Source organism: Peromyscus leucopus, chromosome 9 (genome assembly GCF_004664715.2).
Source record: "Peromyscus leucopus breed LL Stock chromosome 9, UCI_PerLeu_2.1, whole genome shotgun sequence".
NCBI lineage: Eukaryota > Metazoa > Chordata > Mammalia > Rodentia > Cricetidae > Peromyscus > Peromyscus leucopus.
The window spans coordinates 107,424,317-107,448,744 of NC_051070.1; the positions used below are offsets into that span (position 1 = coordinate 107,424,317).

Consider the following 24,428-nt stretch of genomic DNA (forward strand, 5'->3'; position numbering starts at 1 on the left):
TTACTCCTGCCTTTCCCCTAGGCTTAATGCCAGATGTTTCATGGATTGGTCCTTAGTGGGGCCAGAGCTATCCTGTAAGGCTGCTCAGCTATTATCATCTCTGATGGTCCAGGCTCAGGAAGTGCCCTGAAATCTGTTACTAACCGTGGATACTTCTCTTTGCCCACATTAAATGGAGGTCTCACCCTCAATGAGTCCACAGACATGGAAAAGTACCCAGACCAGAGCCCCCGGAAGGCTGCATGACAGCCAGAACCTTGGGGACCTAGGAAGGCAGACAGGGAAGGGTGGCATGGCCCGGTGCTCAGGAGTTGCACAGTGTGGAGGAAGGTGGGAAGAGCGGCCGAGTAGTTGCTGCTTCTCTCTAAGACGGCTTCCTGGGAGTGAAGGGAAGGATCTGACCCAGCATACCCTCTGTGCTCTGAAGGCGCTGGCTAGCCTGGGAGCCCAAAGCCCACCCTGACCCCCAGCTGACATAGAGCATGCAGTCCAAAACTAAGCACCACGGCCATCTTCCGGCCAGAGTGACAAGGGGCACAGTGAGGAGAACAGACGCTTGGCTTTCTTGTCTCCAGATTTTATTGGAAGAATTTAGACCTTTGCTTGCTTCTAGCCGAGAGGAGACTGGAAATTGTCACTTTAACCAGCAGTCCATGTGCCAGGCTAAACGCAGGGTCCTCTGAGTAAAGAGCAGGGAAGCTGTAGGAGGCAGGCAGCAACCCCTGCCACATAGTACACGATGGTTCCTAATGCCACATCCCAAGGCTTCTGTGCGCAGAGCACTCTCACCCCTGCCCAGAGGCTAAGGGTACCTGTCTCCATTCTGTCACTGCATCCAGCTCCCAGTTCAGAGTCCCCAGGCCATGTTCAGCCCTCTCCTCTGGGTCTTGAAGTAGCTCCTTGGAATTTTAGATCAAAGCTATGAAGTTTTGGCTTATAATGGACTGAAAATTTTGATTAACTTTAAAGCAAAAGATGGGTTATTATGCTCATACCCAGCACAGGATGGTAGAGAAAGTCACCACCTCAAGAAAGTCCCATGTTTGGAAGAAGGGAAAACATGGCAGTGGCAGCAGCAGGTGCCCACAATTGGTGCCACTTGCCAGGTGGGCTTGTCAATCCCTTAGGGAGTGTTAGAGGCTTTATGTAAGAATAAGCTGTAGGCCAGGTTGGGCTGCCAGGTGACATCTGTCCTGCGGACATCTAGTGGCTTCTAGCCTATTTGCCCTGATAAGTGAGTTCTATGTGCCTTCTTAACTAGCCCCAGCCAGTTCATTAAGGTTCAGCATCCGCTGTAGCCTTGCCCATCCCCCTGCAACTCCGACTCTGAACCAACAGCCTCGGGGGAAACGGAAGAGGCAAGCAGCACCATTCTTCAGTTTTTCATGTGAAATTGCCTAATTTAGAAACTTCAGGAACAAATACTCGGAAAAAAATCAGAGTCGCTGATCAATGTGCACAGATATGGTAATATCGGTGCCGGAGTGAGGGTGCTGTCGGACAAGCGAGTGGGATCCTGGACAGGGCTGGGGACTGAAGCACCCGCCTTTGTCTGGGCAGGCAGAACCAGCGGCCTCACACTGGGAGAAGCACTGGGCGCTGCTAGGTTTCAACAGAGACCAGTGGGGTCGAGCAGAGGCTCGGGACAGTACCTCTGACTGCAGGGTCCTGTCAAGGCAGGCAGGCTGCATGCAGCCCGGGGGACTCTGCAGGTGCCCCAGACCTGAGGCTCCACTCACCTGTCCTGCAGACTCCACCAACCGGGACTCCCTGGACATGATTGAGCGCTGCATCTGCCTGGTGTGCCTGGATGTTCCGGGTACTGGAGAGCTGAGTGACACTCACAGGGCGCTCCAGCTCCTCCATGGCGGAGGCTGCAGCTTCAATGGCGCCAATCGCTGGTACGACAAGTCCCTGCAGGTAAGTGCCTTGTCTGTGGCCTTGCAACTGCACAGTCTGCTGGAGCTGGCTGCCAGCACATGGTCTTGCTGTCTCTGTTGCTCAGACTGTACTAGTGGCGTCACCTCTAGACTAGCTGGAGTTCTTCTCAGAAGCCAAGTAGTAGAACCCAAATGAGACCCCCTGACTGTCCTGCTACTGTGTTGGAAGAGCTTGGTCACACCTGGGCTCGACCCCCACCTCCATCACACTTTGGGGTGGGAGAGTGCCACAAACTCACCCAGTAAGTCCTCAGCAGTTAGTTAAACAGGTCAGACCGGGGATGCCAGCTTCTCTGAATGCCCACCCCCTTGCTTAACTATTTCAACCCATGCTGAGAAGCAGGGCGACTCAGCACTCCCTAAATCATCATCCTAAGGTACAATCAAATAATCCATAGCTTTCCACCCACATGCGTCAGGATAACATGTTACGTTGATTTAGAGGAAAACATGCACGCAAATGGGTTGTGCTCTAGGTTGGCCATTTCATTTCAGACCTCTACCCTCCAAACCCCACCACACCCAGCACACCCCACAACATGCCAAAATCTAATGCAATCTTGTTTATTTACAATACCACCACACTCTCACAGTGACCATATAAAAGCAAGTTAACCATCTCTCTGGGTTGGGACAGCCCACCTCCATAAGCATTTCCCGGAAGTATCTAACTTTCTCCTCTCCCCATCCCTGCCTTTGGTGGGTTATTTTCTCTATTGGTCTGCATAGTGCTTCTGTTATTTCTGATGAGTTCTATCCCCACCATGCTGGCTGTTTAGCATCCACAGTGGTGCTAATGGCTAACAATCATTCACAGAGCAGAGGTGGGAACGTAGTGATGTAATGGATGTACAGGACACAGAGCAGAGTACGCATCGGGTACAGTTTTTTAAAAGATCTATTTTCTTCCCTTTAAGTGACAGGGACAGAAAGGTGTTCATAGGGAGAGGGCACATGTACCCCATTTTGTAGACAGGACAGAAAATAGGTGAGCTGGGGGTGCTACTGAGATGCCGTGGACCTGAATTTAAGGGGATGGAAAGTGAGTCTCCACATGGAAAGAAAGAGGTTGCTGGTGAAAAAAAAGAGAGAAGGATGCATACAAAAGATGCTCTGTGGGTGTGTGGTTGTTGGTTAGAATACTGGAATACATTGAGATTCCAGTGTCTGGCAAAGATAGCCAAGACTGGGGGAAGGTATGGGAAGAGGCAGCTCAAACTGTGTGTGCCGTGGTCCCGGGAAGTGCCTTCAGGAAACACCGTAAGAGCTCGGTCCTTTGCTTCCTTGTTTGTTCATGACCCAGGGCAGTCTGAGTGTGAGGAGCTCCAGAGAGGCCCCACTTCACGTGGGGTGTACCCCAAGAGTCAAGCCTTGTCTTTCTCGTTATTTTCTCTCAATACTTTTGAGCCCTGAGAATGTTTGTTTCCCAAGTCAACTCAATGTGGTCTTTGTGAAACAGGCCCACAGAATCTTTCTGGTGTCTTTGGATCCCCCAGAGCCTTTCTCTCTAATTTCCATCTCAGTCTTGTGAGCTGCTCTGCTGGGCTGGTTTAAATGAGCCAAGTCCAGGGGTTCGAAGAGTCTGGTGGATGTTTCCTCCATAACCAGACATGACAGCAGACTGAGATCTGGTGACTGTTTAACAGAACATTCTCCCCACACCTTTCCCGCCAAGGAACCTGTTATTTCTCCCTACAAATCCTCTTACCACCAAATCACATTGTTATTTTTTATTCATTCATGCAACTCAATTACCCGGCAGCTGCTCTGGGATGGACACTGGTCTAGATCCTGGGAATAAAAATCAACGGTTGCCAAGAGAAGCAGAGTCAGTCCATTAGGCAAATGGTTACAAAAAGCAGTGGAGAATGGTGTCTGCTGTGCATGCAATTAAGGACAAACAGGACTGAGCACCCACTCAGCCCTATAGGCCATGCACCAGACAGTATGAGCTCACTAAGAACCCTGGACTGCTTCCATAGGGAACTTGGGCTGCCCCTTCACTGCCTGGAGTCCTGTGGGAGCTTCCTTGAGATTTCCACACTCTCTCTGCCCGCAGCCACCTGCAGCCTCCTTTTCAGGAATCAGTGATCCTCGGTATCCTTGGAGGAGAAATGCCCCAGTAGGTCAGGTGGTCCTAACCCAGGCCCAGAGCTTAGTTTGAAACGCTGACTCCAGGGTCAGCTCACCTGCCGCTTTCCTGTTGCAGTTTGTGGTGGGCCAAGATGGCACCTGTGGCGTGGTGTGTGAACACTCCCCATTTGATGGCATCGTCCTGGTACAGTGCACGGAGCACCTGCTGAAACATATGTGAGTCTGGGGCAGAGCAGAGGGAGACCTCAGAGGGCTGCCATGAAAAGCTGGGAGAAACTGGGGGTGTCGGGCCAGAAAATGGCTGAGCCAAAGATGAATTTGGAAAGAAGCTCAGAAACTGCAAAATGAGCTTTATGAGCCACAGAGGGGAGGTACAGATCAGGCGGGAAACTCAGGGCAGACAGAGAGAAGCGGGGACCCAAGCTTTGATCCAGGGAAGCTCAGATCAATCTTTGTTGTTGGTTCTAAGACCAGCAACAGGCACAGAGGGAGGTCTCCTCCATCACAGGCCAGGTCCCCAGCCTTCATGCTGGCTAGGGTGAAGCCCTGCTTTCCTGTTCCTTAACCAGGTCGAGTTCCTTCTAGCTTTCACGGTTTTGCTCACTCTCTTGTAGTATCTCCTGGCATGCAGGTTCTCAGTCTCTTCCACAAAAGTCTTTGGAGTGACTGAGACACACACTCAGCTTGCTAACCACATTTCCAAGTCTTCCATAAGTGCAGCCCGAACATGGTTTAACACTAGGAGATAGAGAAGGAAATGATGCACTTTGGGGTCAGGTGCGAGTGGGTGGGACCCTGGCTCTGTCACTCACTGAACTTGTTGCCCAGAGCCCCAGGTTGCAGGGTCTCAGGAGGTTGTCCCTTTGTGTCTGCAGGATGAAGAGCAACAGGAAGCTGGTGCGAGCTGACTCAGTGAGCGAGCTCCCTGCCCCCAGGAGGCTGAGGTGGAAATGTTCCCCAGAAACTCAAGGCCACCTCGCCTCCTCGGCAGAGAAACTTCAAAGGTGAGGGGAACCCCCCCCCAGGCCCGCTCAGCCCCCTCAACGGCTGCTGAAGCACCCTGGGTGGGCCCAAAGGCCCCTGGGACTCTGTTCCCCTCCAGGCTCCACCCACTCTCACCCCTCATGGAAAATCAGTCAGTCCAGTTAAAGAGGAGTCATGGCTCTCAGGAAATAACCTTGCTCGAATATCTGCCATTTTCATAAAATGCAAACCTGAAGCTATTTTTTTCCTGCAGGTTTCACCTGACTAAGCAGAGTCAAGGCTGGGAAACGATTCCCTGCTTTGAGGGAGTAATGAACAACTGCTTTGAATAGGTCATTTGAATCCAAGCTATTTCAATTTGACTTTACACTGCAACTTGACAAGGGAGCCTTTCTCCCCGGGGAGGGGCCGCTTCAGGCCTTAACGGACACAGGCAGGAGGGCCGGGTCTGAGCGACCTTATCAGTCCCTGTGTGAATGAGTGTGAGAACACCCATTCACTCACACATCAAACTTGGGGAGCTCTAGTGTGTGTCAGCTCTGCGGTAAGGTACTGGGAACTCAGAAAGGAGTGTGCCCTGGGCTTTTCCACCACACTTGAGTGGAAGAAGCAGACCCCAGATCAAATAATGTACGAGGCATGAAGTGCCCAAAACAAAGAGAGGCCTGCAGACCCGAACCTGAAGATAGACACGAGGTTGAACTCTGCCTGGAGAGTGAGGATGAAGAGCAGCTTGAGGGGCTAACAGGCAGGGAAGAGGCAAGACAGAGGCGTGTATAGCCTCTGTAGGTTCGTAAAGATCCAGGCTGGTATGGAGATGGTAAATGAGAAGATGGCTGGATTTGGGACATAAAAGAGAAGCTGGGTCGGGCGGTGGTGGCGCACGCCTTTAATCCCAGCAGAGCCAGGCGCGGATCTCTGTGAGTTCGAGGCCAGCCTGGGCTACCAAGTGAGTCCCAGGAAAGGCGCAAAGCTACACAGAGAAACCCTGTCTCGAAAAACCAAAAAAAGAGAGAGAGAGAGAGAGAAGCTGGGTCATGCTACTGCCTTGCCTATGATGAGGAGCTGCTCCTCAGTAGAAGTTGGGGGGGCATCTGTGGGAGCAGCACAGGTGAGCAGGACACAGCAGGAAACCTAGCATGGACATTCCTCACGTGGAGCTGCTGTAGAGGCTGCCTAGTTTACTGAACATGGAAGGGGGCTCCAGATTTCCACGGGATGATGTTGACATCTCAACTTTTATGATGGGGGTCCAAGGTGGGTGGGTGCCAGAGAGGGAGATAGAAAAATAGCTGAAGGGCCTGAGCTGGCCCTGTGTGTTAGGAAGAAGTCCCCCCCAGCTTCTTCCTAACAGGCATGAGGAGTCACCTGGACCTGAACAGTCTATGGGAGGTGGTGGACCTAGGTGAGCAGTGTGTGGGAAGGCGGTTTCTGAGCGGCCATGGTGAAAGAGAAATTTGCCCAAGGAATCTGTCAAAAGGCAGGGTCTCTCCTGTCCCAAGCAGCTGCATGGCTCTTGGGAGCTCAGCTCATGTGAGGCAGGAGGACTGATTTAAGGGGGGCCAGGGGGGTAGTAGATGTAGCATCCAGTCCCAGGGACGGTGAGAGTCAGGGCAGGTTACTCCTGCAGGACCTGAGACAGTGGCATACACCTCCCTGCCCATGCCCCCATGACAGTCAGACCGGACCCCTAACTCCTAAAGGATGACACTGGTCAACATGGTGGTGGCACAGGCATTTCTGTGCAGACCCAGGGAAGCTTCCTGACACTCTGAGAATAAGCATGTCCTGGCGACCTATCAGCAGTCACTGGATAACATGGGATTTCTGTTACAAGTAAAGCAACAGATGACAGTCAGTCAGATCCCAAGTCCTTCTGCCCATGGCAAGCAGGGATGAGTATGGGTGACCACCGGCTGAGAAGTTAACTGTTAGGACAGCTGAGAATCCACGGGGACATTGGACCCCTGTTCCCCCACAGACATATAAATGGTCTCTTTCAGACTTGCTTTGTAGGCAGCCAGCAGGTAGGAGTCTGTGGGTGAGGCTCACCCTGCCCATGCAAATATCTCATTTCCATGCTCCGCCCACCTCACTGCTGCAGCCAGACCCACCTTTCCCTAGAAGGGCCCCTCTGGGCTGAGCTCTTCTAGAAAGGCACAGGTTCCAGGGTGCCTTCTGCCCCTTGGCGTGAGTGAAGGTAGGTCTCTGATATCCTAGGGTATTTCTGGAGGATAAGGGCTGTGCGCTCACCTTCTGGACCACGAGGACACGGACCAGGTTCAGAAAGCTTGGGTGGGCTCTGTGGTATAGGTAGCCTATCTTGCATGCAGAATCTTCTTTCTCTTCCACAGAATAGTAAAGAATCTGGATTTCATTGTTTATAAGTTTGACGACTATGGAAAAACATTTATCAAGAAGCAGAAATGCAGCCCTGATGCCTTCATCCAGGTGGCCCTGCAGCTGGCCTTCTACAGGTGGGTGAAGGCAAGACGAGCCGTTGCCCGGTCAACTGTCCAGTTGGATGCTTTAGAGTCTAGAAGCATCCTGAAGGGAAGTGCGGCTTTCAGGGTCAGGAAGCTCTGTTGTCACCCAGTTTTCTATCCTATCACATTGTCCCTCCAGGAGCTCACCCCACAAAGGTAGTGAGACGCAGAGCTACAGCTCGTTATGTGACACTGGACTCCCATTGGTCTGAACTCTGTCGTTCTTCTTCTTCCTTTTCCTCAACTCCATGGATGTTACTGGCTGATGGGAAGAGGGGGTTCTGCTGGTCAGAGAGGCAAGCCTGGGGGGGGGGGGGTGTTCACCTGGTTTCCATGCACAGGAAGAAAGGCTTTCAAGCCACCAGCGTGAGCTCTGCTAGAATGGCTGGGAGACTGAAACAATGTGTGGGGATATCAGCCGCAGTTTCCCCATGAGACACACCTTGACATGCTTGTGGGCCTGGGCATCTGTCTACACTCACCATGCTCGCCTGCTTTGACTAGAGGTCATGGTGAACCATTTAAAATAAAGCAGGCTTCCAAGAAAGGTGTGCGTGATGCACTGCACTTTCATCTGATGCTGTGATAATATTAATCAACACTCATTAGGGTTCACAGAAAATTCCAGGTTTCCCTACAGACTGGTGGCGGTGTTTTGTTTTTCAAAAGCAACCAGTCGCTTCTCTGCTTTACATCAACGGAGTCCCCAGTGTATAAAAGTGTACATGGTTCTTCACATCAAAGACTTGCCAGCATTCATCTTTGGAATTCTCCTCTAGAATTCTATTAACATTAAAATGAAATACTATGCCACGTCATGTCAGAGCTATGAAAATAAAGCCTGCCGGGGCTATATTTCTTTCAGTATTTATGACTCCCTGAGAACAAATTACTGTTTGCCATCCATCTTTTATCTTGTGCAGGCTTTATCAGAGACTGGTGCCCACCTATGAGAGCGCATCCATCCGCCGGTTCCAGGAAGGTCGGGTGGACAACATCAGGTCGGCCACTCCAGAGGCACTGGCTTTTGTGCAAGCCATGACTGACCACAAGGCTGCCATGCTGGTAAACCCCCGCTCTGCCTTTAGGAACCACAAGGAGGCCCATGAGGCTGCTGTTGCTGCCTCAGCACTTTGTTCTGGGACAGGATTCTCTGGTTCCAGCACCCTGACACCCTCTCCTTTGTTCACAGGCTTTTGAGAAACTGCAGCTGCTGAAGGCAGCCATCCAGGCCCAGACTGAGTACACAGTCATGGTGAGTGGTGGTGCCTCCCTAACCCCAACTGCTCGGTGACTCAGCCGGGCTACTGACCCTCACTCTTATTCTATTCTTGTGACATTGGGGATTGAACCTGAGGTCTTACACATGCAATACAAGTGCTATAGCACTAAGCTGTATATGCTCCGTCCTTTTTTTTACTTTTCATTTTGAGACAAGGGTCTCATAATGTTACCCAGGCTGGCCTTGAATTCACTATTAGCCCAGGTTGGCCTTTAATGTGGGATCCTCTTACTTCAGTCTCTCAAGTGGCTGGGATTGATTACAGGCTTCTGCCACTGGATGGGTCTTTTTCTTCTTTCTATACCACGGGCAGCCTACCCTTCCTGCTTTCCCCAGGTTCCACCAGAGAACAGTGAGTGGTGTTTGAAATTTGTTGACATAGCCATAATGATAATAATAGTCCACAATATGTGTGGTGCTTTACAGTTTACAAGAGCCACCAAATTGAGGTGGAGTTGGGCAGCTTGATGAATACTGGTAACTTGGTCCCTGGCACACTGGAAAGGAGTTAGAATTTACTAATACCCAGGGCTACTTTTCCCTCTTGAATGCTCTGTGTTCATTTATGCAGCCCATGAACGGAAAGTCTTTGCTCAAAATTAATAGTGACATCAAAATTGTATGGGGACTATTTCTCTAGTTTGAGGGAATAATTTATTTTTTAATATTGCAAAGCCATTATTTGCATACAAACAATGGGGAACTTGAGCTAGTAATCAATACATTAATTATAGATCACTCAAAATCAACCAGAAGAATGACAAAAATCTATGAGAAGGACTGATGAATTTTTTCTCTATGTACTTGAAAGCAAATACAACATATCTGTGGGTTTTAGAACTCACCAGTATAGACTTTCCTCTAACTCAGTCCCTAACTCATCTTAATAGCTATGTTTGTTCTGTTTAAGCATTGTATTAGGTAGTGTTCCAAGTACTGAGGAGCCCAAAGTAGGAGGATCACAAGTTCAAGGCAAGCCTGGTATAGGAGTGTGATTCTTGTCTGAAAAGGTCACTTTCCATTACTCAAGCAAAATAGTCAAGACAGTCAATCAGTCAGCCAGAAAAGGGACAGGGTATCGGCTCACAGCTTCAGAGGTGTCAGTCCAAGGTTGGTGGCGTCCAGGGATTTTAGGTCTGTGGAAAGGCAGTACATCATGGTAGGGAGCCCACGATGAAACAAAACCATTCCCCGCTGTGACAAAGTAAAAGAAGAAAGGGAGGAGCTGGGGTCCCACAATCCCCCTCAAGGGCACAATGAAAATTATAGGAAGACCTTCCACTGGGCTCCATTTCTTAAAGTTTCCACAGCTTCCCAATGGTGCTAAGTCTTCAATGCATGAGCCTTTGGAAACATGTCTGATCCAAACTCCAGCAAGTGTCCTCTCTGTATTCCATAAATCATTCTTTTTCCTGCTTCATGCTAGGCAAAGTGCTATATACAGGAAACAAATCCCTAAGCGCTGTCAGTAGGGAGCTTAACATGGAGCTGGGGTAGAGGTACTTCAAAGTTATGTCAAAGCCACATGAACAGAGTCTGAGAAATTTCAGAGAATGTGGAAGAGCAAGCTCTCTCCTCTCCTTTGAAAAGCTGAGATGAGTTCCCTGAGGAAGCAGCCTTTAACGTGAAGTAGGAAGGATTAAGAAAGAGGAAACCTGAGTTGGTGGCACACGCCTTTAATGCCAGCACTCAGGAGGCTGTGAGTTCAAGGCCAGCCTGGTCTACAGAGTGAGTTCCAGGACAGCCCAGGACTAGGACTACACAGAGAAACCCTGTCTCGAAAAACCAGGGGAAAAAAAAGAAAGAAAGGGAAAGAAGGGCAAGGAGGGAGCAGCGCGTTGTAAAAGCAGGCGTCTTGTGAATATATCTGATGAGAAGAGCAGTTCAGTGTGTGCAGCCTGCAAAGGACTGAGGGGTAGAAGAGCCAGGTTGTCTGTTACACCAGTGTGGGACAAAAGAAGGGCAAGTGCGGGGCGTTTACACACCAACCCCACAGCTCCCCAGAGTTTTGAGTGCGAGCAGCAGGAAATATTACATAGAAGGATTTAGGTTGTGGAGATAAACAAATAGAAAATAAAGGATAGCCTCAAGAGGGCCTGGAACCTATTCCAATGGGCCCTGACTGTCTCTGCCCCAGGGTTTTTATAGAGACGCCAAGGGCTGGAGCAAAAGACCTCCTCCCCCAGCACAGCCAAGTGCAGACCATCTCAGACACCTGCACTTAGGCCCCTGGTCCTAATCATCCTCTCTATGCGGACCTGCTGGGTAAAACCACAAGGAACCTGAAAACGGGCCCCCACAGGCAAATTGCATTGTGGGAGTGGCTGGCTAAGCAAGCTGTATGATACTGGGGAGACCTGGTGTACAGACTGTGGCTGGGCAGGGTCAGGGTCAAAGGGATGAAGAGGAATGTGTGGGCTTCTGAATCAATGGGGCATGTTGAACCTAAGAGTTGAATATCCCCCACTCTGGAATTCTCCAGCACAACACGCAGGTATTTTAAGCCGTACACATAGTAAAGAGAATTGGAGAAAAGGTGACAGCAAAGAATTAGAGAAAGCAGAGCAGATGGCAGCCGGCTTAGGGCACAGGCAAAGAGAAAACGCACCCAACTGCACCGCAGCACCTCGGGGTAGCTCAGGCACCAGGGATGCACCGGAAGTGGGGTGTGTGGAAAGAAGGGGTTGCTTGATGGGTTTTTCTGTTTGGCCTGCTGTAACAGGATCCCTTGAGCTGGATAGTTTTCCAAGAACAGATTTCCCACACCTCTGGAATCAGGGAGTCTGAGATCAAAGGGTCAGCAGGAGAGGCTGTTGGCCCCTGCTTCCAAGATGGTGCCTGCTGCTGCATCCTCCAGAGTGGAGGGATGTGTTATGCTCATGTGGTGGAAGACAAGAAAGCTGAAAGCTGTGTGAAGCCTCTCGTATAGGAACCTTAACAGAGAAAGAGCCCTAATGACCTAATCACTTATTAAAAGCATGGCCTCTTAATGTAGTTCATTGATTAGTAACTTTTAAGATGTGAAATTTCAAATTTTCTTATTCTATAAATAAGAATAGGGGCTGGGAGGTGGTGGCGCATGCCTTTAATCCCAGCACTTGGGAGGCAGAGGCAGGAGTATCTCTGTGAGTTCGAGGCCAGCCTGGGCTACAGAGTGAGTTCCAGGAAAAGGCGCAAAGCTACACAGAGAAACCCTGTCTCAAAAAAAACAAAATAAATAAATAAATAAGAATGGGAAACTCTAAAAAATATTACCAAGAAATAAAGATGGTTCTAAAGTAGAATGTAGTAGAAAATTTCAATGGAAATATTGGGAGACAATCCAAGGCAACATACTTTAAACACAAACAAAAATGGGTGAAATATAAGAAAAATGGGGTGGCTTAGTTCGGGTGAACAGTATGCCAATTAAAAGTTGTTCAGAAAGAGAAATTAGAGAGTAGAGGGATCACCAACAAAGTAATTCAGAGAAATATCAAAGGATAATTCTGTGGCAGAGAGCTTGCCTAGCAGGCATAAAGCCCTGGGTACTATCCCTAGCACTAAGAAAGTGAAAATTCTTTAGAACTGCAGAAAATGTTTCTCTATTGAGGAAATTCACCAAGTATCTTACACAATAGAAAATTCTCATATCAAGGAAATTTCATTACACTACTGACAAAGAGAAGATCCTAAGTTTCTCAGAGGAAAAGAGAAAGAAGGTCATAAATAAAGATTTCATTGGTTTCTCAACAGCACATCGGAAGGTAGATGACAGTGGGGCAAGGCCTTCAGACTCTGGGGAAAACTGTCTTCAACACGCTTTCCATACCTAGCTAAACTGTCATCGGATGCGAAGGCAGAATACAGACATTTTGGACAGAAGAAATTTATGTTTTTTACTTACTAAATACTCTTTCTCATAAAACTGCTAAAGGCTGCTTGTCTTTAAAGTAAGAAAATGAGACATAAAATCTAATAAAACCAGAAGATTCAACACACACAAACAGAAATGAAGTAGGACTCCCCAGGAGGATGCCAAAAGGAAACAAAAAGTCAGCAGCTACTCAGTAGATCTAGGGAGCTCTTGGTGCACAAAGGAGGGACCAGTGAGAGGAGGAATGAAATGATGGCTGCATTTGAGAACTAATCAGAAGTGGATACATAAAAAATATCCAATTTAATCTATTCAACTTAAAGGAAGAACAAAATGTTTAATAAGAAAGGAAATCTATGTCTGGGAACATAGCTAAGTTGGTAGAGCACTTGCCTAAGGTGATAGGTGCTGGGTTCTAATCTAATCATAATATCCTACAAGACCCAGCTGTAAATGTTTACGCAGTGACATCATCTAAGCACTTGCTGTTGTTCAAACAGCAAAGAGTTGAAATATGACTATTGGAAAGACAATAGAGGAAGCAGAAGCTAATGTTTTAATTCTTTTTCTTTTTTTTCTTTCTTTCTTTCTTTCTTTCTTTATTTATTTATTTATTTATTTATTTTTGGTTTTTTTGAGACAGGGTTTCTCTGTGTAGCCCTGGCTTTCCTGGAACTCTCTCTATAGACCAGGCTGGCCTCCAACTCACAGAGATCCATCTGCCTCTGCCTCCCAAGTCCTGGGATTAAAGGTGTGTGCCACCACTGCCCAGCTGTTTTCTTTCTCATAACATGAAGTTCTAAGTAAGTCTGGAAAAGTACAGTCATTGTACTCTCAAGCACGGATTCAGAACAATGATCATAATATCAGAAAGAGCGGCTCAAAGGCCCTGCCCCCGTGGAGTGGGAATCAGACAAAAGCAACTGACTGCTGAGTGGGCAGCAGAGAGAGGAGGGAGAGCTAGGAGGCGGGCGGGAGGTGGCACTGGTACCCAGCCAGCCCTGCCAACAGGGGAAAGACACAGGAAAAGGCAGCCTCACAGCACAAGTGTACTTGAGATAGAAAGGAAAGGAAACTCGGTGGGAAGGCACGGTCCAGCCCCTCACTCCTCTCCTATCTCTCGACACTCCTCCTTCCCAGCCTTTACTGCAGTTGACAGTTACATGCAGGTCACATGACGGTGATGTCCTGCCCCGCCACAGCACGAACACAGGCCTCTGCCCCTCTGCTTTCCACGGAGGCAGCAGCAGACATACGGTAACTCCTCGAAGTCCTCGATGGAGGACTAACCCAGGAGTCCTTGTACTCACTGCTGCTCAACACTCTAAATAACTGTTCATTTCATTCCTCTGGGCACATTTAATTGACAAGAGCAGAGTGGGCAGGCTGCTTTACAGAACGTCTCCCTCTGTGGGCCTTACAAAGGGAAGGATAAATAGAGGTCCCCAGAGAAACAAGAGTGTTCACTATTGGGGAGGGCTTGTAGTGCGTCTTCTCTGTCCCAACAGAGCATATAAAATCCAAACCATGGGACCTGGCTATAGCTCCATGGTAGAACACTTGTTTAGCATGTATGAGGCCCCTGATTCCATCTCCAGCACCACCTTACATAAGTAAATGAATTAGGAATAAAGTTAGCTGAAGGTTTATAACATCTTTTCAGACTGTAATTAGATGCCTTCTGAGAGACCAGAGCCTCTGCGTCATCCTCATCCATTTGTTCTTAACAGAAGGAGAGCAGCTGTCAGATGTGAATACGGGCCTGGTAAACCCAAGCCAAGTTCACTGGCAAAGGGCAGTTTCCTCCCACGAGGGCCTCAAACAGCCAAATGACCACCATACATAAGGGAAACCCCAAAAGTTTAATTACTCTGATGGTAACCGGGTTATTGTTACTGGCCAGGAGCAGTCCCCCAAGTCTCCCCACTTCCTCACTTGCCCCAAACAAACACATGATCACAAACAAAAGGCAAACAAAAGAGTGTAGATGAGATGCCATCCATGCTGCCTTAAGATGGGGAGACCTAGAACAGTGTTCTGGCTCCAAGTCCACCCCCTTCACCTCGGCTACTGGGAAGAGTTTAACTATCTCCAAGGGGAGGGGGTAGAGAGAGAGAAGAAGAAGAAAGCCAGGGGGTGGTGACACACACCTTTAATCCCAGCACTTGGAGGCAGGGGCAGGGGGATCTCTGAATTTGAGGCTAGCCTGGTCTATAGAGTGAGTTCCAGGACAGCCTGAGCTACACAGAGAAACTCTGTCTCAAAAAATGAAAGAGAGCCGGGCGTTGGTGGCACACGCCTTTAATCCCAGCACTCGGGAGGCAGAGCCAGGCGGATCTCTGTGAGTTCGAGGCCAGCCTGGGCTACCAAGTGAGCTCCAGGAAAGGCGCAAAGCTACACAGAGAAACCCTGTCTCGAAAAAAAAAAAAAAAAAAAAACCAAAAAATGAAAGAGAGACAGAGACAGACAGACAGACAGACAGACAGACACACACACACACACACACACACACACACACACACACACACACCCGCATCATTCAACTAGTGCTTTCACCTTAGCATCAGCAGAGCTTTGCTCAGCAGTCTAGTTCCTGACTTAATTTCTGAGATGATGAGTGGAATTTAAGGGAGTCCACACACTGCACTGACTGGGTGACGAACCCTGTCCCAGCTTTGTGCTGGAGGGTGAAGAATTAGTCATGGTGCGATTCTAGCCCTGACAGTTTTGATACCCCTCCCCTGTGACTGGACCCAACACATGAGCCGGCCTTCTCCTGAATACCCTTTGCCTGTCCAGAGCAGGCTGGTGTTGGGATAGGCAGGCTCACCCACTCTCCTGTTAGAATAGCATGCTGGTGCAGCTGTGTAGTGGGTGATGGCCCACCCACCTTTTCCCCAGACATTGGTAAGGTCGGCCCCAGCCTTCTCTGGACACAGCCTGTGCGTGTAGCAGTACGCAAGAGTCCAGGAGCAGAGGCTGCATAGTAGAGCAGTCAGCCTGAGTTCACACAGGCTGTCTATCCAGAGTGGTTTAAGCCAGAGCCGTGACTGCTGGAGTCATCACTGGTCTTGAGGAGACAGGACAGGAGAGATGGAACAGAGGAGTGCAAGTCTCATGGATCTCTTGTTCCGGACTCCCAGGCCATAACTGGCATGGCCATTGACAACCACCTGCTGGCACTGAGGGAGCTGGCCCGGGACCTGTGCAAGGAGCCACCTGAGATGTTCATGGATGAAACATACCTGATGAGCAACCGGTTTGTCCTCTCCACCAGCCAGGTACAGCCTCTGTGTGTGTGTGTGTGTGACCAGGGCCTCATAGTAGAATCCGGGAGTTTCTGAAGACATTATTGACTTGGAATCTGTCTTTGTCTCTGCTTTCTTTCTTTCTCTCTCTCTCTCTCTCTCTCTCTCTCTCTCTCTCTCTCTCTCTCTCTCTCTCTCTCTCATGAATATATTTGCATGTGTTTAATATATGTTAATTATGCAAAAAAATTATACTTACTTACAGGGTACAGTGTATGCTGAACTATCTGCATGTAATGGGTAGCAGTCAGATCAGCCTAATTGGTATATCTATCAACTCAGCCATTTAGAGAACATTCAAAGTCCTTTCTACTAGCGACTTTAAAATATTTAAGTTACTGTTGAAAACCATATTCTTCCTACTGTGATGTCAAACAATATCCTCTCCACTCTCAACCCCACCACCTGGCTCTTCTTTTTTTCTTTTAACAAGTTTTATCTTTACTTATGTGTTTCTATGTGTGTATATGTGTGTGTGCCTCTGTGAATGTATGCTCTGTGTTTGCTGGTGCCCTCAGAGGCCACAGGAGGGTGTTGGATGCCCTGGAGCTAGAGTTACAGGCATTTGTGAGCTAGATGCCTGATATGGGTGCTGGGAATTCAACTTGAGACCTCTGGAAGAGCTACAAGCTCTTTGAACCACTGAGCCATCTCTTCAACCCCAGGCTCTGTTCTTAAGGAATTGATAGTCCCCTATCTTCTAAGTAGGAACGACCACAGACCACAGGCTCCCTTAGCCAAGGTAGACAGGCTGTGAACACATCCACCTGGGGGTTCGAAGTATCATGCGGTGCTGCCTGGCCATCTGCTGCACGGACTGGTATTCCACTGCAGCGGACCCTAGGATCCGAAGCCAGACAGGCCTGGTTGGAGGTTCCCCAATTAGGTCACGGGGATTACGTTAATGAATGGCCAGGCCACCGATGGCAGAAAATCAATTGTCAGCCCAACACTTCTGACCTAATGCTCCACATATGCCGACTCTGTTAAAGGACCACAACCACAGAGAAATGACATTCATTAGTGGGAAGCTGCAGGGGAGGGGAGGACACACCTAAACGCACCAGCCTCCTGGAAGTTACCTTCTCTGCAAACCGCTGGACGGGGGCCGCGAAGGGGGCCGACGAAGCTCTATGTTTGAGGATAAAAGCCCACTCAGTAATTTAATTTTGTCATTACGGCAGTGAGCTCGCAGACATGAATAAATGAGACCAGAATCCTACAACATAAATTCTTCAGGAAACCATCCGTGGGCACAGAGTGCTCTGGAATGGCTTTATGGCCTCCAGCCATCGCACGGCAAATGTCTCTGCCAGTGCGGTGAGTCTATTAGCAAGACTAATGGCTTGTTCTGCCCCATTAAAACGGCCAGTGTCATTTCTGCAGGCCCAAGAACACAGCACCAGAAACCTGCGGACTGAAAACAGACCCTGTCCCACATACACCGGCCCAGCAATCCTTTCTACTTATCCCTAAAACCAGCTGATAAAATGAGTTTGGGGTGTGAGCGGTTAAGTTCTTTCCCGCTGGAAAGTGGCATTTGCGGCGTGAGCTTTCAGTGACACACTGTCTTGGTTTGTGATCTGGACTGCAAAGCCTCTAAATTCAAAACATCTTAGACGACTGACTCCCATTCCAGGTGACAGCAGGCTTGGAGGTGCCTGGTGCTGAGCAATTGTGCATGGGTGGGCCTTGGGGAGGAAATCAGCCCAGCCAGGCGGTGCTGACAGTAATTAAGGATCTGGGGGAAATCAACGGAGAAGATGGGCCAGATTTCCTCCAGTTCATAAATTACTCCCTGTGGGAAGCCATCTAATGGTGGGGTGCCACCAGGGTGCCGTTTAGTAAATTAGCCTGATTGCCACAGTGCCTCAAATGGCCCCTGGATGAAGGAAAGTCTTGGCTCAAGCCAGAGCAGCAGGTCGCCCTGGGAGTTTCCAGTTCCACAAGCAGAACCAATTGCACAATGAAGAGTGGGTTGGGGTCTCTCTCCCTCGACACTGCGCACCTTGATGGGCTCACCTTTATTACTCTAGCCATGCCCTTTCATTCATGCCAACACAATCCAGTCTGGTCAAATCCAGATAGACAGGGACAGACAGGGAAGCAAATGCCATGAGGTCTTAGGATACAGGGACCCACCCACCGCAGTCTAGCAGGTTCCAGATTGAGTGTCAGAATAGGTTGCGTCTGACCTGTGCTCTTCTCCAGGTGCCCACAACCATGGAGATGTTCTGCTGTTACGGCCCTGTGGTCCCCAATGGATATGGAGCCTGCTACAACCCCCAGCCTGAGGCCATCATCTTCTGCATCTCCAGCTTTCACAGCTGCAAAGAGACCTCTTCTGTGGAGTTTGCGGAAGCCGTGGGAGCAAGCCTGGTTGACATGAGAGACCTCTGCAGTGCATGGCAGCCTGCTGAGGGCAAAGCCCCAGCAACAAAGGAAAATGCTAGAGGCCCAACCAGGGCAAGCAATCTTGACTCCTGCCGCTAGCCTGATCTCCTGCAGGAGCCAAACCCTGCCAAGCCCTGCTCCCATCCCCCACCCCAGCTTTTTGTTGCTCCCCAATCCTTATGGGTCCAACCCACAGACTCTGTGGGGAGGCATCACACAAAGCTGGCATGTTAGGAGAAAGAGTCCCTCATTATTTATCAAGGTGGCCTCTGGCCTTTACAACTGGAAATGAGACTAGCCTAGCTTGCAAGCAGCCTGGGTGAGCTGGGACCATGCTCTAGGATCTTCAAAAACTTAACATTTATGCTTCTTTCCCAGCAGCACCCAGTGGTGCACATAGTAGTTCTGCCTAAAGAAAGGATGAGTTATCTCATCACGTGATAGGGACCCAACTAAGTCATGAAGGCAGAGGCTAGCTCTGGATCATTACCTGCCGCTGTCCCTTCACTCCCCCCACACACATACAGCCCAAGTTCCATTAAAATACAGCGGCCCACACCCTCAAAGACATTGCTTTCATCTTCCACAGCGGTCTTCCTTGAGTTCAGATAATCTCATCCAGATATTCAGAAAGAAAAAAAACCAAGTCTCTTCATTTGATAATGGAGGGAACTAAGTTTCTGGGTTGTGAAGATTAAAAGCTGGGTTGTGGGTGAAGGGCTTGCATGGTAGCTGAGCAGTGGTGCCCACTTGGGATGATAATACCCCACTGGCATTGAGTGATTTTCTCAAACTATTTACACTGATCTGGAAGAACCAACCCTCTATCAGAAAAGGAATTCACTGTATTTATTGGATATATCAAACCATGCACTGTGAGGTTGTCAAGACTCATGAGTGGCAGACCCTTGGCTGGAGGGAACACCTCCTCCCTTAGGAAGAGACTGGAAGCTGGCCTTCCCCCTCCAAGAACAAAGCGTACTCATCTTTATGCAAAGGCAACACTGAGCCATGGCCACAGGCTGCTCTGTGGGGACCCTGGGAAGAGAGACTGTCCCGTGTGTCCCTAAAGAGATGGAAAATGAGACAGCTGTTTGAAGCAATGACGCATCCTAAGTGTGGCCACCTTATTGTACTGCTAAATTGCCAAATTACATATGAAGTTGACGTTTGGGTTCTATTTTTATAATATAGCTCTAGATTTATGGCAATATGTACATTTTAATTTATAGTTCTGTGCTTTAAAGAAATACATGTATGAAAAAATGTATATTGAAAGTATTCTATTCAAGATATTTAAGGACTGTAAGACTGTATTCAATAAAATGTAATGCCAAGAAAGATGATGATGTCATTGTTCCTGCTGACAAATGATATAAATTCACAGCTCAATGGCCTGTATCTATGACAGCACCAGGGTCTGAGGGTGAGGCTGGAACATCACATGAAGTCAGGAGTTTGAAGCCAACCTGGGCAACATAAGGAGATTCTGCATCTAAAATAAAAGATACTGGGCCATAAAAGAAAAGGAAGGAGAAAACTAAGTCTCTGCTAGTTTATATGGCAGACCCTATTGTGATTGAGGAGAGGCATAGGTTTCATGTGACATTTTGATTGATTGACAGGAACTCAGTGTAGGGATGGGTGCTCCCTGTAAGCCTGTCCAAACATGTGTAGGCAGCATAAAGTAGAGATAAAACCTCCAGGCTCAGAAGCCAGGTGCCTGGCTAACAAGCCCAATGGCACTCCAAAGTTGTTATGGTTCCTGGGGAGCCTTATTGCCTTTCAAGGTCATAGAATCCTTACCTATAATGTGGGAATGTTGAGATCAACACTACTTATCTCTGAGGTTTGGGACAAGATAATATGAGATGGCCATAGTTTGAAAATAGAAGGAAAAAAAAAGTAAAGATCAAGCATTCTTGTTACAGGCTCACAAATGACCTCTCCACAAGTGAGCAATCCATAGTGCCAGAATGGAGATTCTTCCAAATGGGAACCCCAGGACCTTTGATGTGGAACCCTGGGGTATGCTGGTTAGGGAGCCGGGATGTGGGAAAGGCACTTTTCGAAGAGATAATGGCTTAGAATATTCCAGCATGGAGAAGGGGATGAAAGTAATGTGATTTGTTCTTATCTACCATACGTATGGCAGATGGCCTTCAAACAACCAGATGTGAAAATACAGATAACACAGAGAACAGGAAGTAAAGACAATATAAAATTATGCCTCCTTTCCATTGGGTGGATGTTAATATCCAGAGAAGGTAGCGGGGAGAATCCCTCTGAATGGCACAAGACCAACCAGCAGTCTCCAAATGATTCTGGAGCAGCAGTCTCCTTAGAGGGAAATACCAGTGGCCATTCTCTTGTCAGTTCATCCTAGTTACTGTGTGTGTGTGTGTGTGTGTGTGTGTGTGTGTGTGTGTGTGTGTATTTCCCTGAGTTTCCCTTTCAGAAATCCCTTTACATGTGTAGGGTAAGCACAGTGCTCCTCCTCTAGGGAAGAGCTGGCCTCACATCAGACAAAGACCTTTCTAAATTGACTCCCTCTCGGTTCCACTCCTTTCATATGCTCCTTCCATTTCTTGAAGGGATTTTTGTTCCTGCCTCTGTCTTTTATATCATGTGCCCCAGTGTTTTGTCTATGCCTTCTGTTTCTAATTAAGAAGTAGTGGTATGGCAGGCCAAGTTGATGCAGAAGGGCTCCTGCAACTATGAAAACATATACTTAAGGGAAAATATTTAAGCTATGTACTGGCATTCAGAAGATTAAAAAAAAATTCCAGCACTTGGGAAGCAGAGGCAGGGAGAACTCTGTGAGTTCTAGGCCACCCTGGTCTACAAAGCAAGTTCCAAGACAGTCAGAGTTATGTAAATAGAGCCTGTCGAAAGAAAGAAAGAAAGAAAGAAAGAAAGAAAGAAAGAAAGAAAGAAAGAAAGAAAGAAAGGAAGGAAGGAAGGAAGGAAGGAAGGAAGGAAGGAAGGAAGGAAGGAAGGAAGAAAAGAAAGAAAGAAAGAAAGAAAGAAAGAAAGAAAGAAAGAAAGAAAGAAAGAAAGAAAGAAAGAAAGAAGGGAAAGAGAGAGAAAGAAAGAAAGAAAGAAAGAAAGAAAGAAAGAAAGAAAGAAAGAAAGTAAGAAAGAAAGGAAGGAAGGAAGGAAGAAAGAAAGAAAAAGAAAGGAAGAAAGGAAAAGAAAAGAAAAGAAAAAAGAAATAAGTGCATTCCAGAAGGAGGGGCGCCCATAGTTAAGCAGGAGCTACAAGTTTACACAAGACAGGTCTGTCCTGGCTTCAGTTCTGTTGCTGTGGTGAAATACCCTGTCCAAGAGCAACCTGCAGGAGGGAAGGGTTTATTTGGCTTACAGTTCCAGGCTGCAGTCCAGTATGGCTGAGAAGTCAGGAGGCAGGAACTTCAAGCACCATATCCACAGCCAGGAGTACACAGAGAAGATGCACATGGACCCCTGCTGAGCACCTGGCTTTCTTCACTCTTACACAATTCAGGGCACAGCCCATGAAATGGTGCTGCTCACATTCAGGGTGAGTCTTCCCACCAACAGTCAAGGCAATTCAGAGGACAAGTCAACAGGCTGACCTGATCTACATAATCCCTCAACTGAGACTCCCTTCCCAGGTAATTCTAGGTAGTGACAAGTTGACATTTAAAACCAGGCAGCCCATGACCCTACTGGCCCATACAGCACACCATCCCTTGGGGTTGACAGAATGCACAAGCCCATGGAGGGTGGAAGAACCACTTAATTTCCATCACAAAACCAATTTCCAGAGGCATCTTCATCCTGTGAAAGGGACTAGAAAAACTCTTCCCATCAGCCCCCACCCAGCTCCAGACAAGGCCAAGAAAGTCTGTCATCTACTTGAGTAGTAGTAAGTAGATGTAGAGGGAAGAAATGAATGAGAAATCAAAACCACAAACTTTGCCATGTGAAGACAAGAAATCTGAATTTACATGATCATTTTAAAAGGCCAAATTGGCCTGATATAATATAAAACCACTTTCCACCTTGGATACATCAAACACCCACAGTGGGAAATAGTCTATTGCAGATGAGCTCAAAGTCAGAAATACAAAGCTAGGAAATTATGTACACCACAGGAGAGCGGCAGAGAAGTAAAGAGGAGCCAGTACCACGGCAGCTTCAGATAATAGACACCTCAGAGAAACCAATAAACAGATGTGTCTAGTATTGCTAAAGACATTGTTGAAGGAAGACAAAATACGGAACTCAGACGTACATGTAAGAGTCGCAGGGGAAGCATCTCAGTTTGTTTCCTGTTGCTGTGATGAAGATCAAGGCCAAAGGCAACTTAGGGAGGAAAGGATTTCTTTGGCTTACACCTCTCCATCACAGTCCATCACTGAGAGAAGTAAGAGCAGGGACTCAAGGTAGGAACCTGGAGGCAGGAACTGAAGCACGGACCACGGAGGGATGTTGTTACTGGCTTGATCTCATGGCTTAGTTTGCATTTTTATGCAATCCAGGACCACCTGTCCAGGGGTCATACCACCCACAGTGGGCGAGACCCTCCTATATGAATTATTAATCAAGAAAATGTCCCCATGAACTTGTCCACAGGCCAATCTGATGGAAGCAACTCCTTAGCTGAGGCTCCCTCTTCCCGATGACTCTAGCTTCTGTGGAGTTGACAAAATCAGAACCAGCACAGGGACATGTTAGATAGAATGTGGAAAAGCAATAGTCAATGAGAAATGACTGAGAATATTCCAGAATCTAATAAACAATTCTAAAACTCCTGGGTCAAAGAAAAGAAGATAACACAAACTTTAAAATACTCAAAGAATGTTAAAGACACCACATAGCAATGCTGTTCCCAGAATGTCTGGGGCCAAATATAGGATACCTTATTATGAGACACACACACCCAAAAACACAGGCCATTGCCATTGTTCTTGGTTACCAACCAGAACTAGATGATAAGACTCTGATGTTGAAGGCACCCCTTGATTTGGTCTCAGGAGACCAATAAATCAAGCTGAAATTGATCTGGAAGTGTGCTCCCTGCTGGCTAGCCTTCACACTGCTGGAATGCACTTATAGTCTGCTGGGGGAGAAAAGGCATTAACGGTCTTACCTAGCTATGAACGCTGTGCACTATACCGTACCAATTTGTCCGATAAATGTGCTTGTTGACGTAATAGTGGCATGGCTGACATGGGAGTGTCCGATCACTTTATTGTTGGATTTGAGGCTCTCTCCACAAGAGGAATTCATGTCTGGTACTAGAAACCTGGTCACAAACCATGGCTAGAAAGGTCATAGACCCTAAGATGGGAACCTACCCTATTGTTTTGCTAAATGGATATGATGCCACACTGGCTTCCAGTGTTTATACCCATAGTTTAGTGCCACTCTCTGAAGTGGTCAGAGAAGCTTCTGTTTGGAGTTGATGCAGAGAATAAGTAACTGTTGAGTGCTTGGCCATAAATCAGACAACTATATCACTTCCTCCAAGGAATATTGTGGAAGAGGATATGGGGAGAATGTAAGAGCCATACTATTTTCTAAACATGGCACTGTGAAAGCTAGCCAACCATGGAAGATGCTTCCAACTATTGCACCCGTGAACTCATAGCAGCAGTGGTTACCTGCACAAGACCTTCATAAGACTGGACCTATCAGCATTCCTTCACAGACTGAGAGGGATCCATGGAGCTATAGGAACTTAAGGGTTGATGGTGCTGAAGGAGTCATGTTCCCCAGTGGTGGAGACACTGGTAAATTTCTCTTGATCAAGCAAATAATCTCCCATACATGCTCAGGAAGGCAACTGTAATTAAATACAGGAGGTAAAAACAACAATAACAAACAAAAAGACAAGAATGAGGGAGGAACGCTCACTGGAAAGGAGAAAGGGTTCAGTGGGAGCAGAAAGGCTGAGTGGGAATACACTCAAAGCATGTTAAAGATGTGTATGAAGTTGTAAAGGAGTAAATGAAATTCATTTAAAGGTACCTAATATCGAAACCTTTGGGATATGGCAAAATTTTTCACAGGCAAGTAATACTTCAAAATACATCAGAAAAGGATATGATAAAAGAA

General features: G+C 47.8%; 1 protein-coding gene across 1 annotated transcript in view; it reads left to right on the top strand.

Moving 5' to 3' along the window:
- The window catches only part of Chat (choline O-acetyltransferase), a 57,442-nt gene extending 37,757 nt beyond the window's left edge, over positions 1-19,685 (top strand). Inside the window, exons 8-15 of the mRNA XM_028878377.2 lie at positions 1,751-1,920; positions 4,150-4,250; positions 4,910-5,038; positions 7,373-7,495; positions 8,428-8,569; positions 8,697-8,759; positions 15,786-15,923; positions 18,162-19,685. Coding sequence (XP_028734210.1) covers positions 1,751-1,920; positions 4,150-4,250; positions 4,910-5,038; positions 7,373-7,495; positions 8,428-8,569; positions 8,697-8,759; positions 15,786-15,923; positions 18,162-18,443 — 1,148 coding nt within the window. The 3' untranslated portion in view covers positions 18,444-19,685. The remainder of the gene's footprint in view (positions 1-1,750; positions 1,921-4,149; positions 4,251-4,909; positions 5,039-7,372; positions 7,496-8,427; positions 8,570-8,696; positions 8,760-15,785; positions 15,924-18,161) is intronic.
- The last annotated feature ends 4,743 nt before the right edge of the window (positions 19,686-24,428 follow it).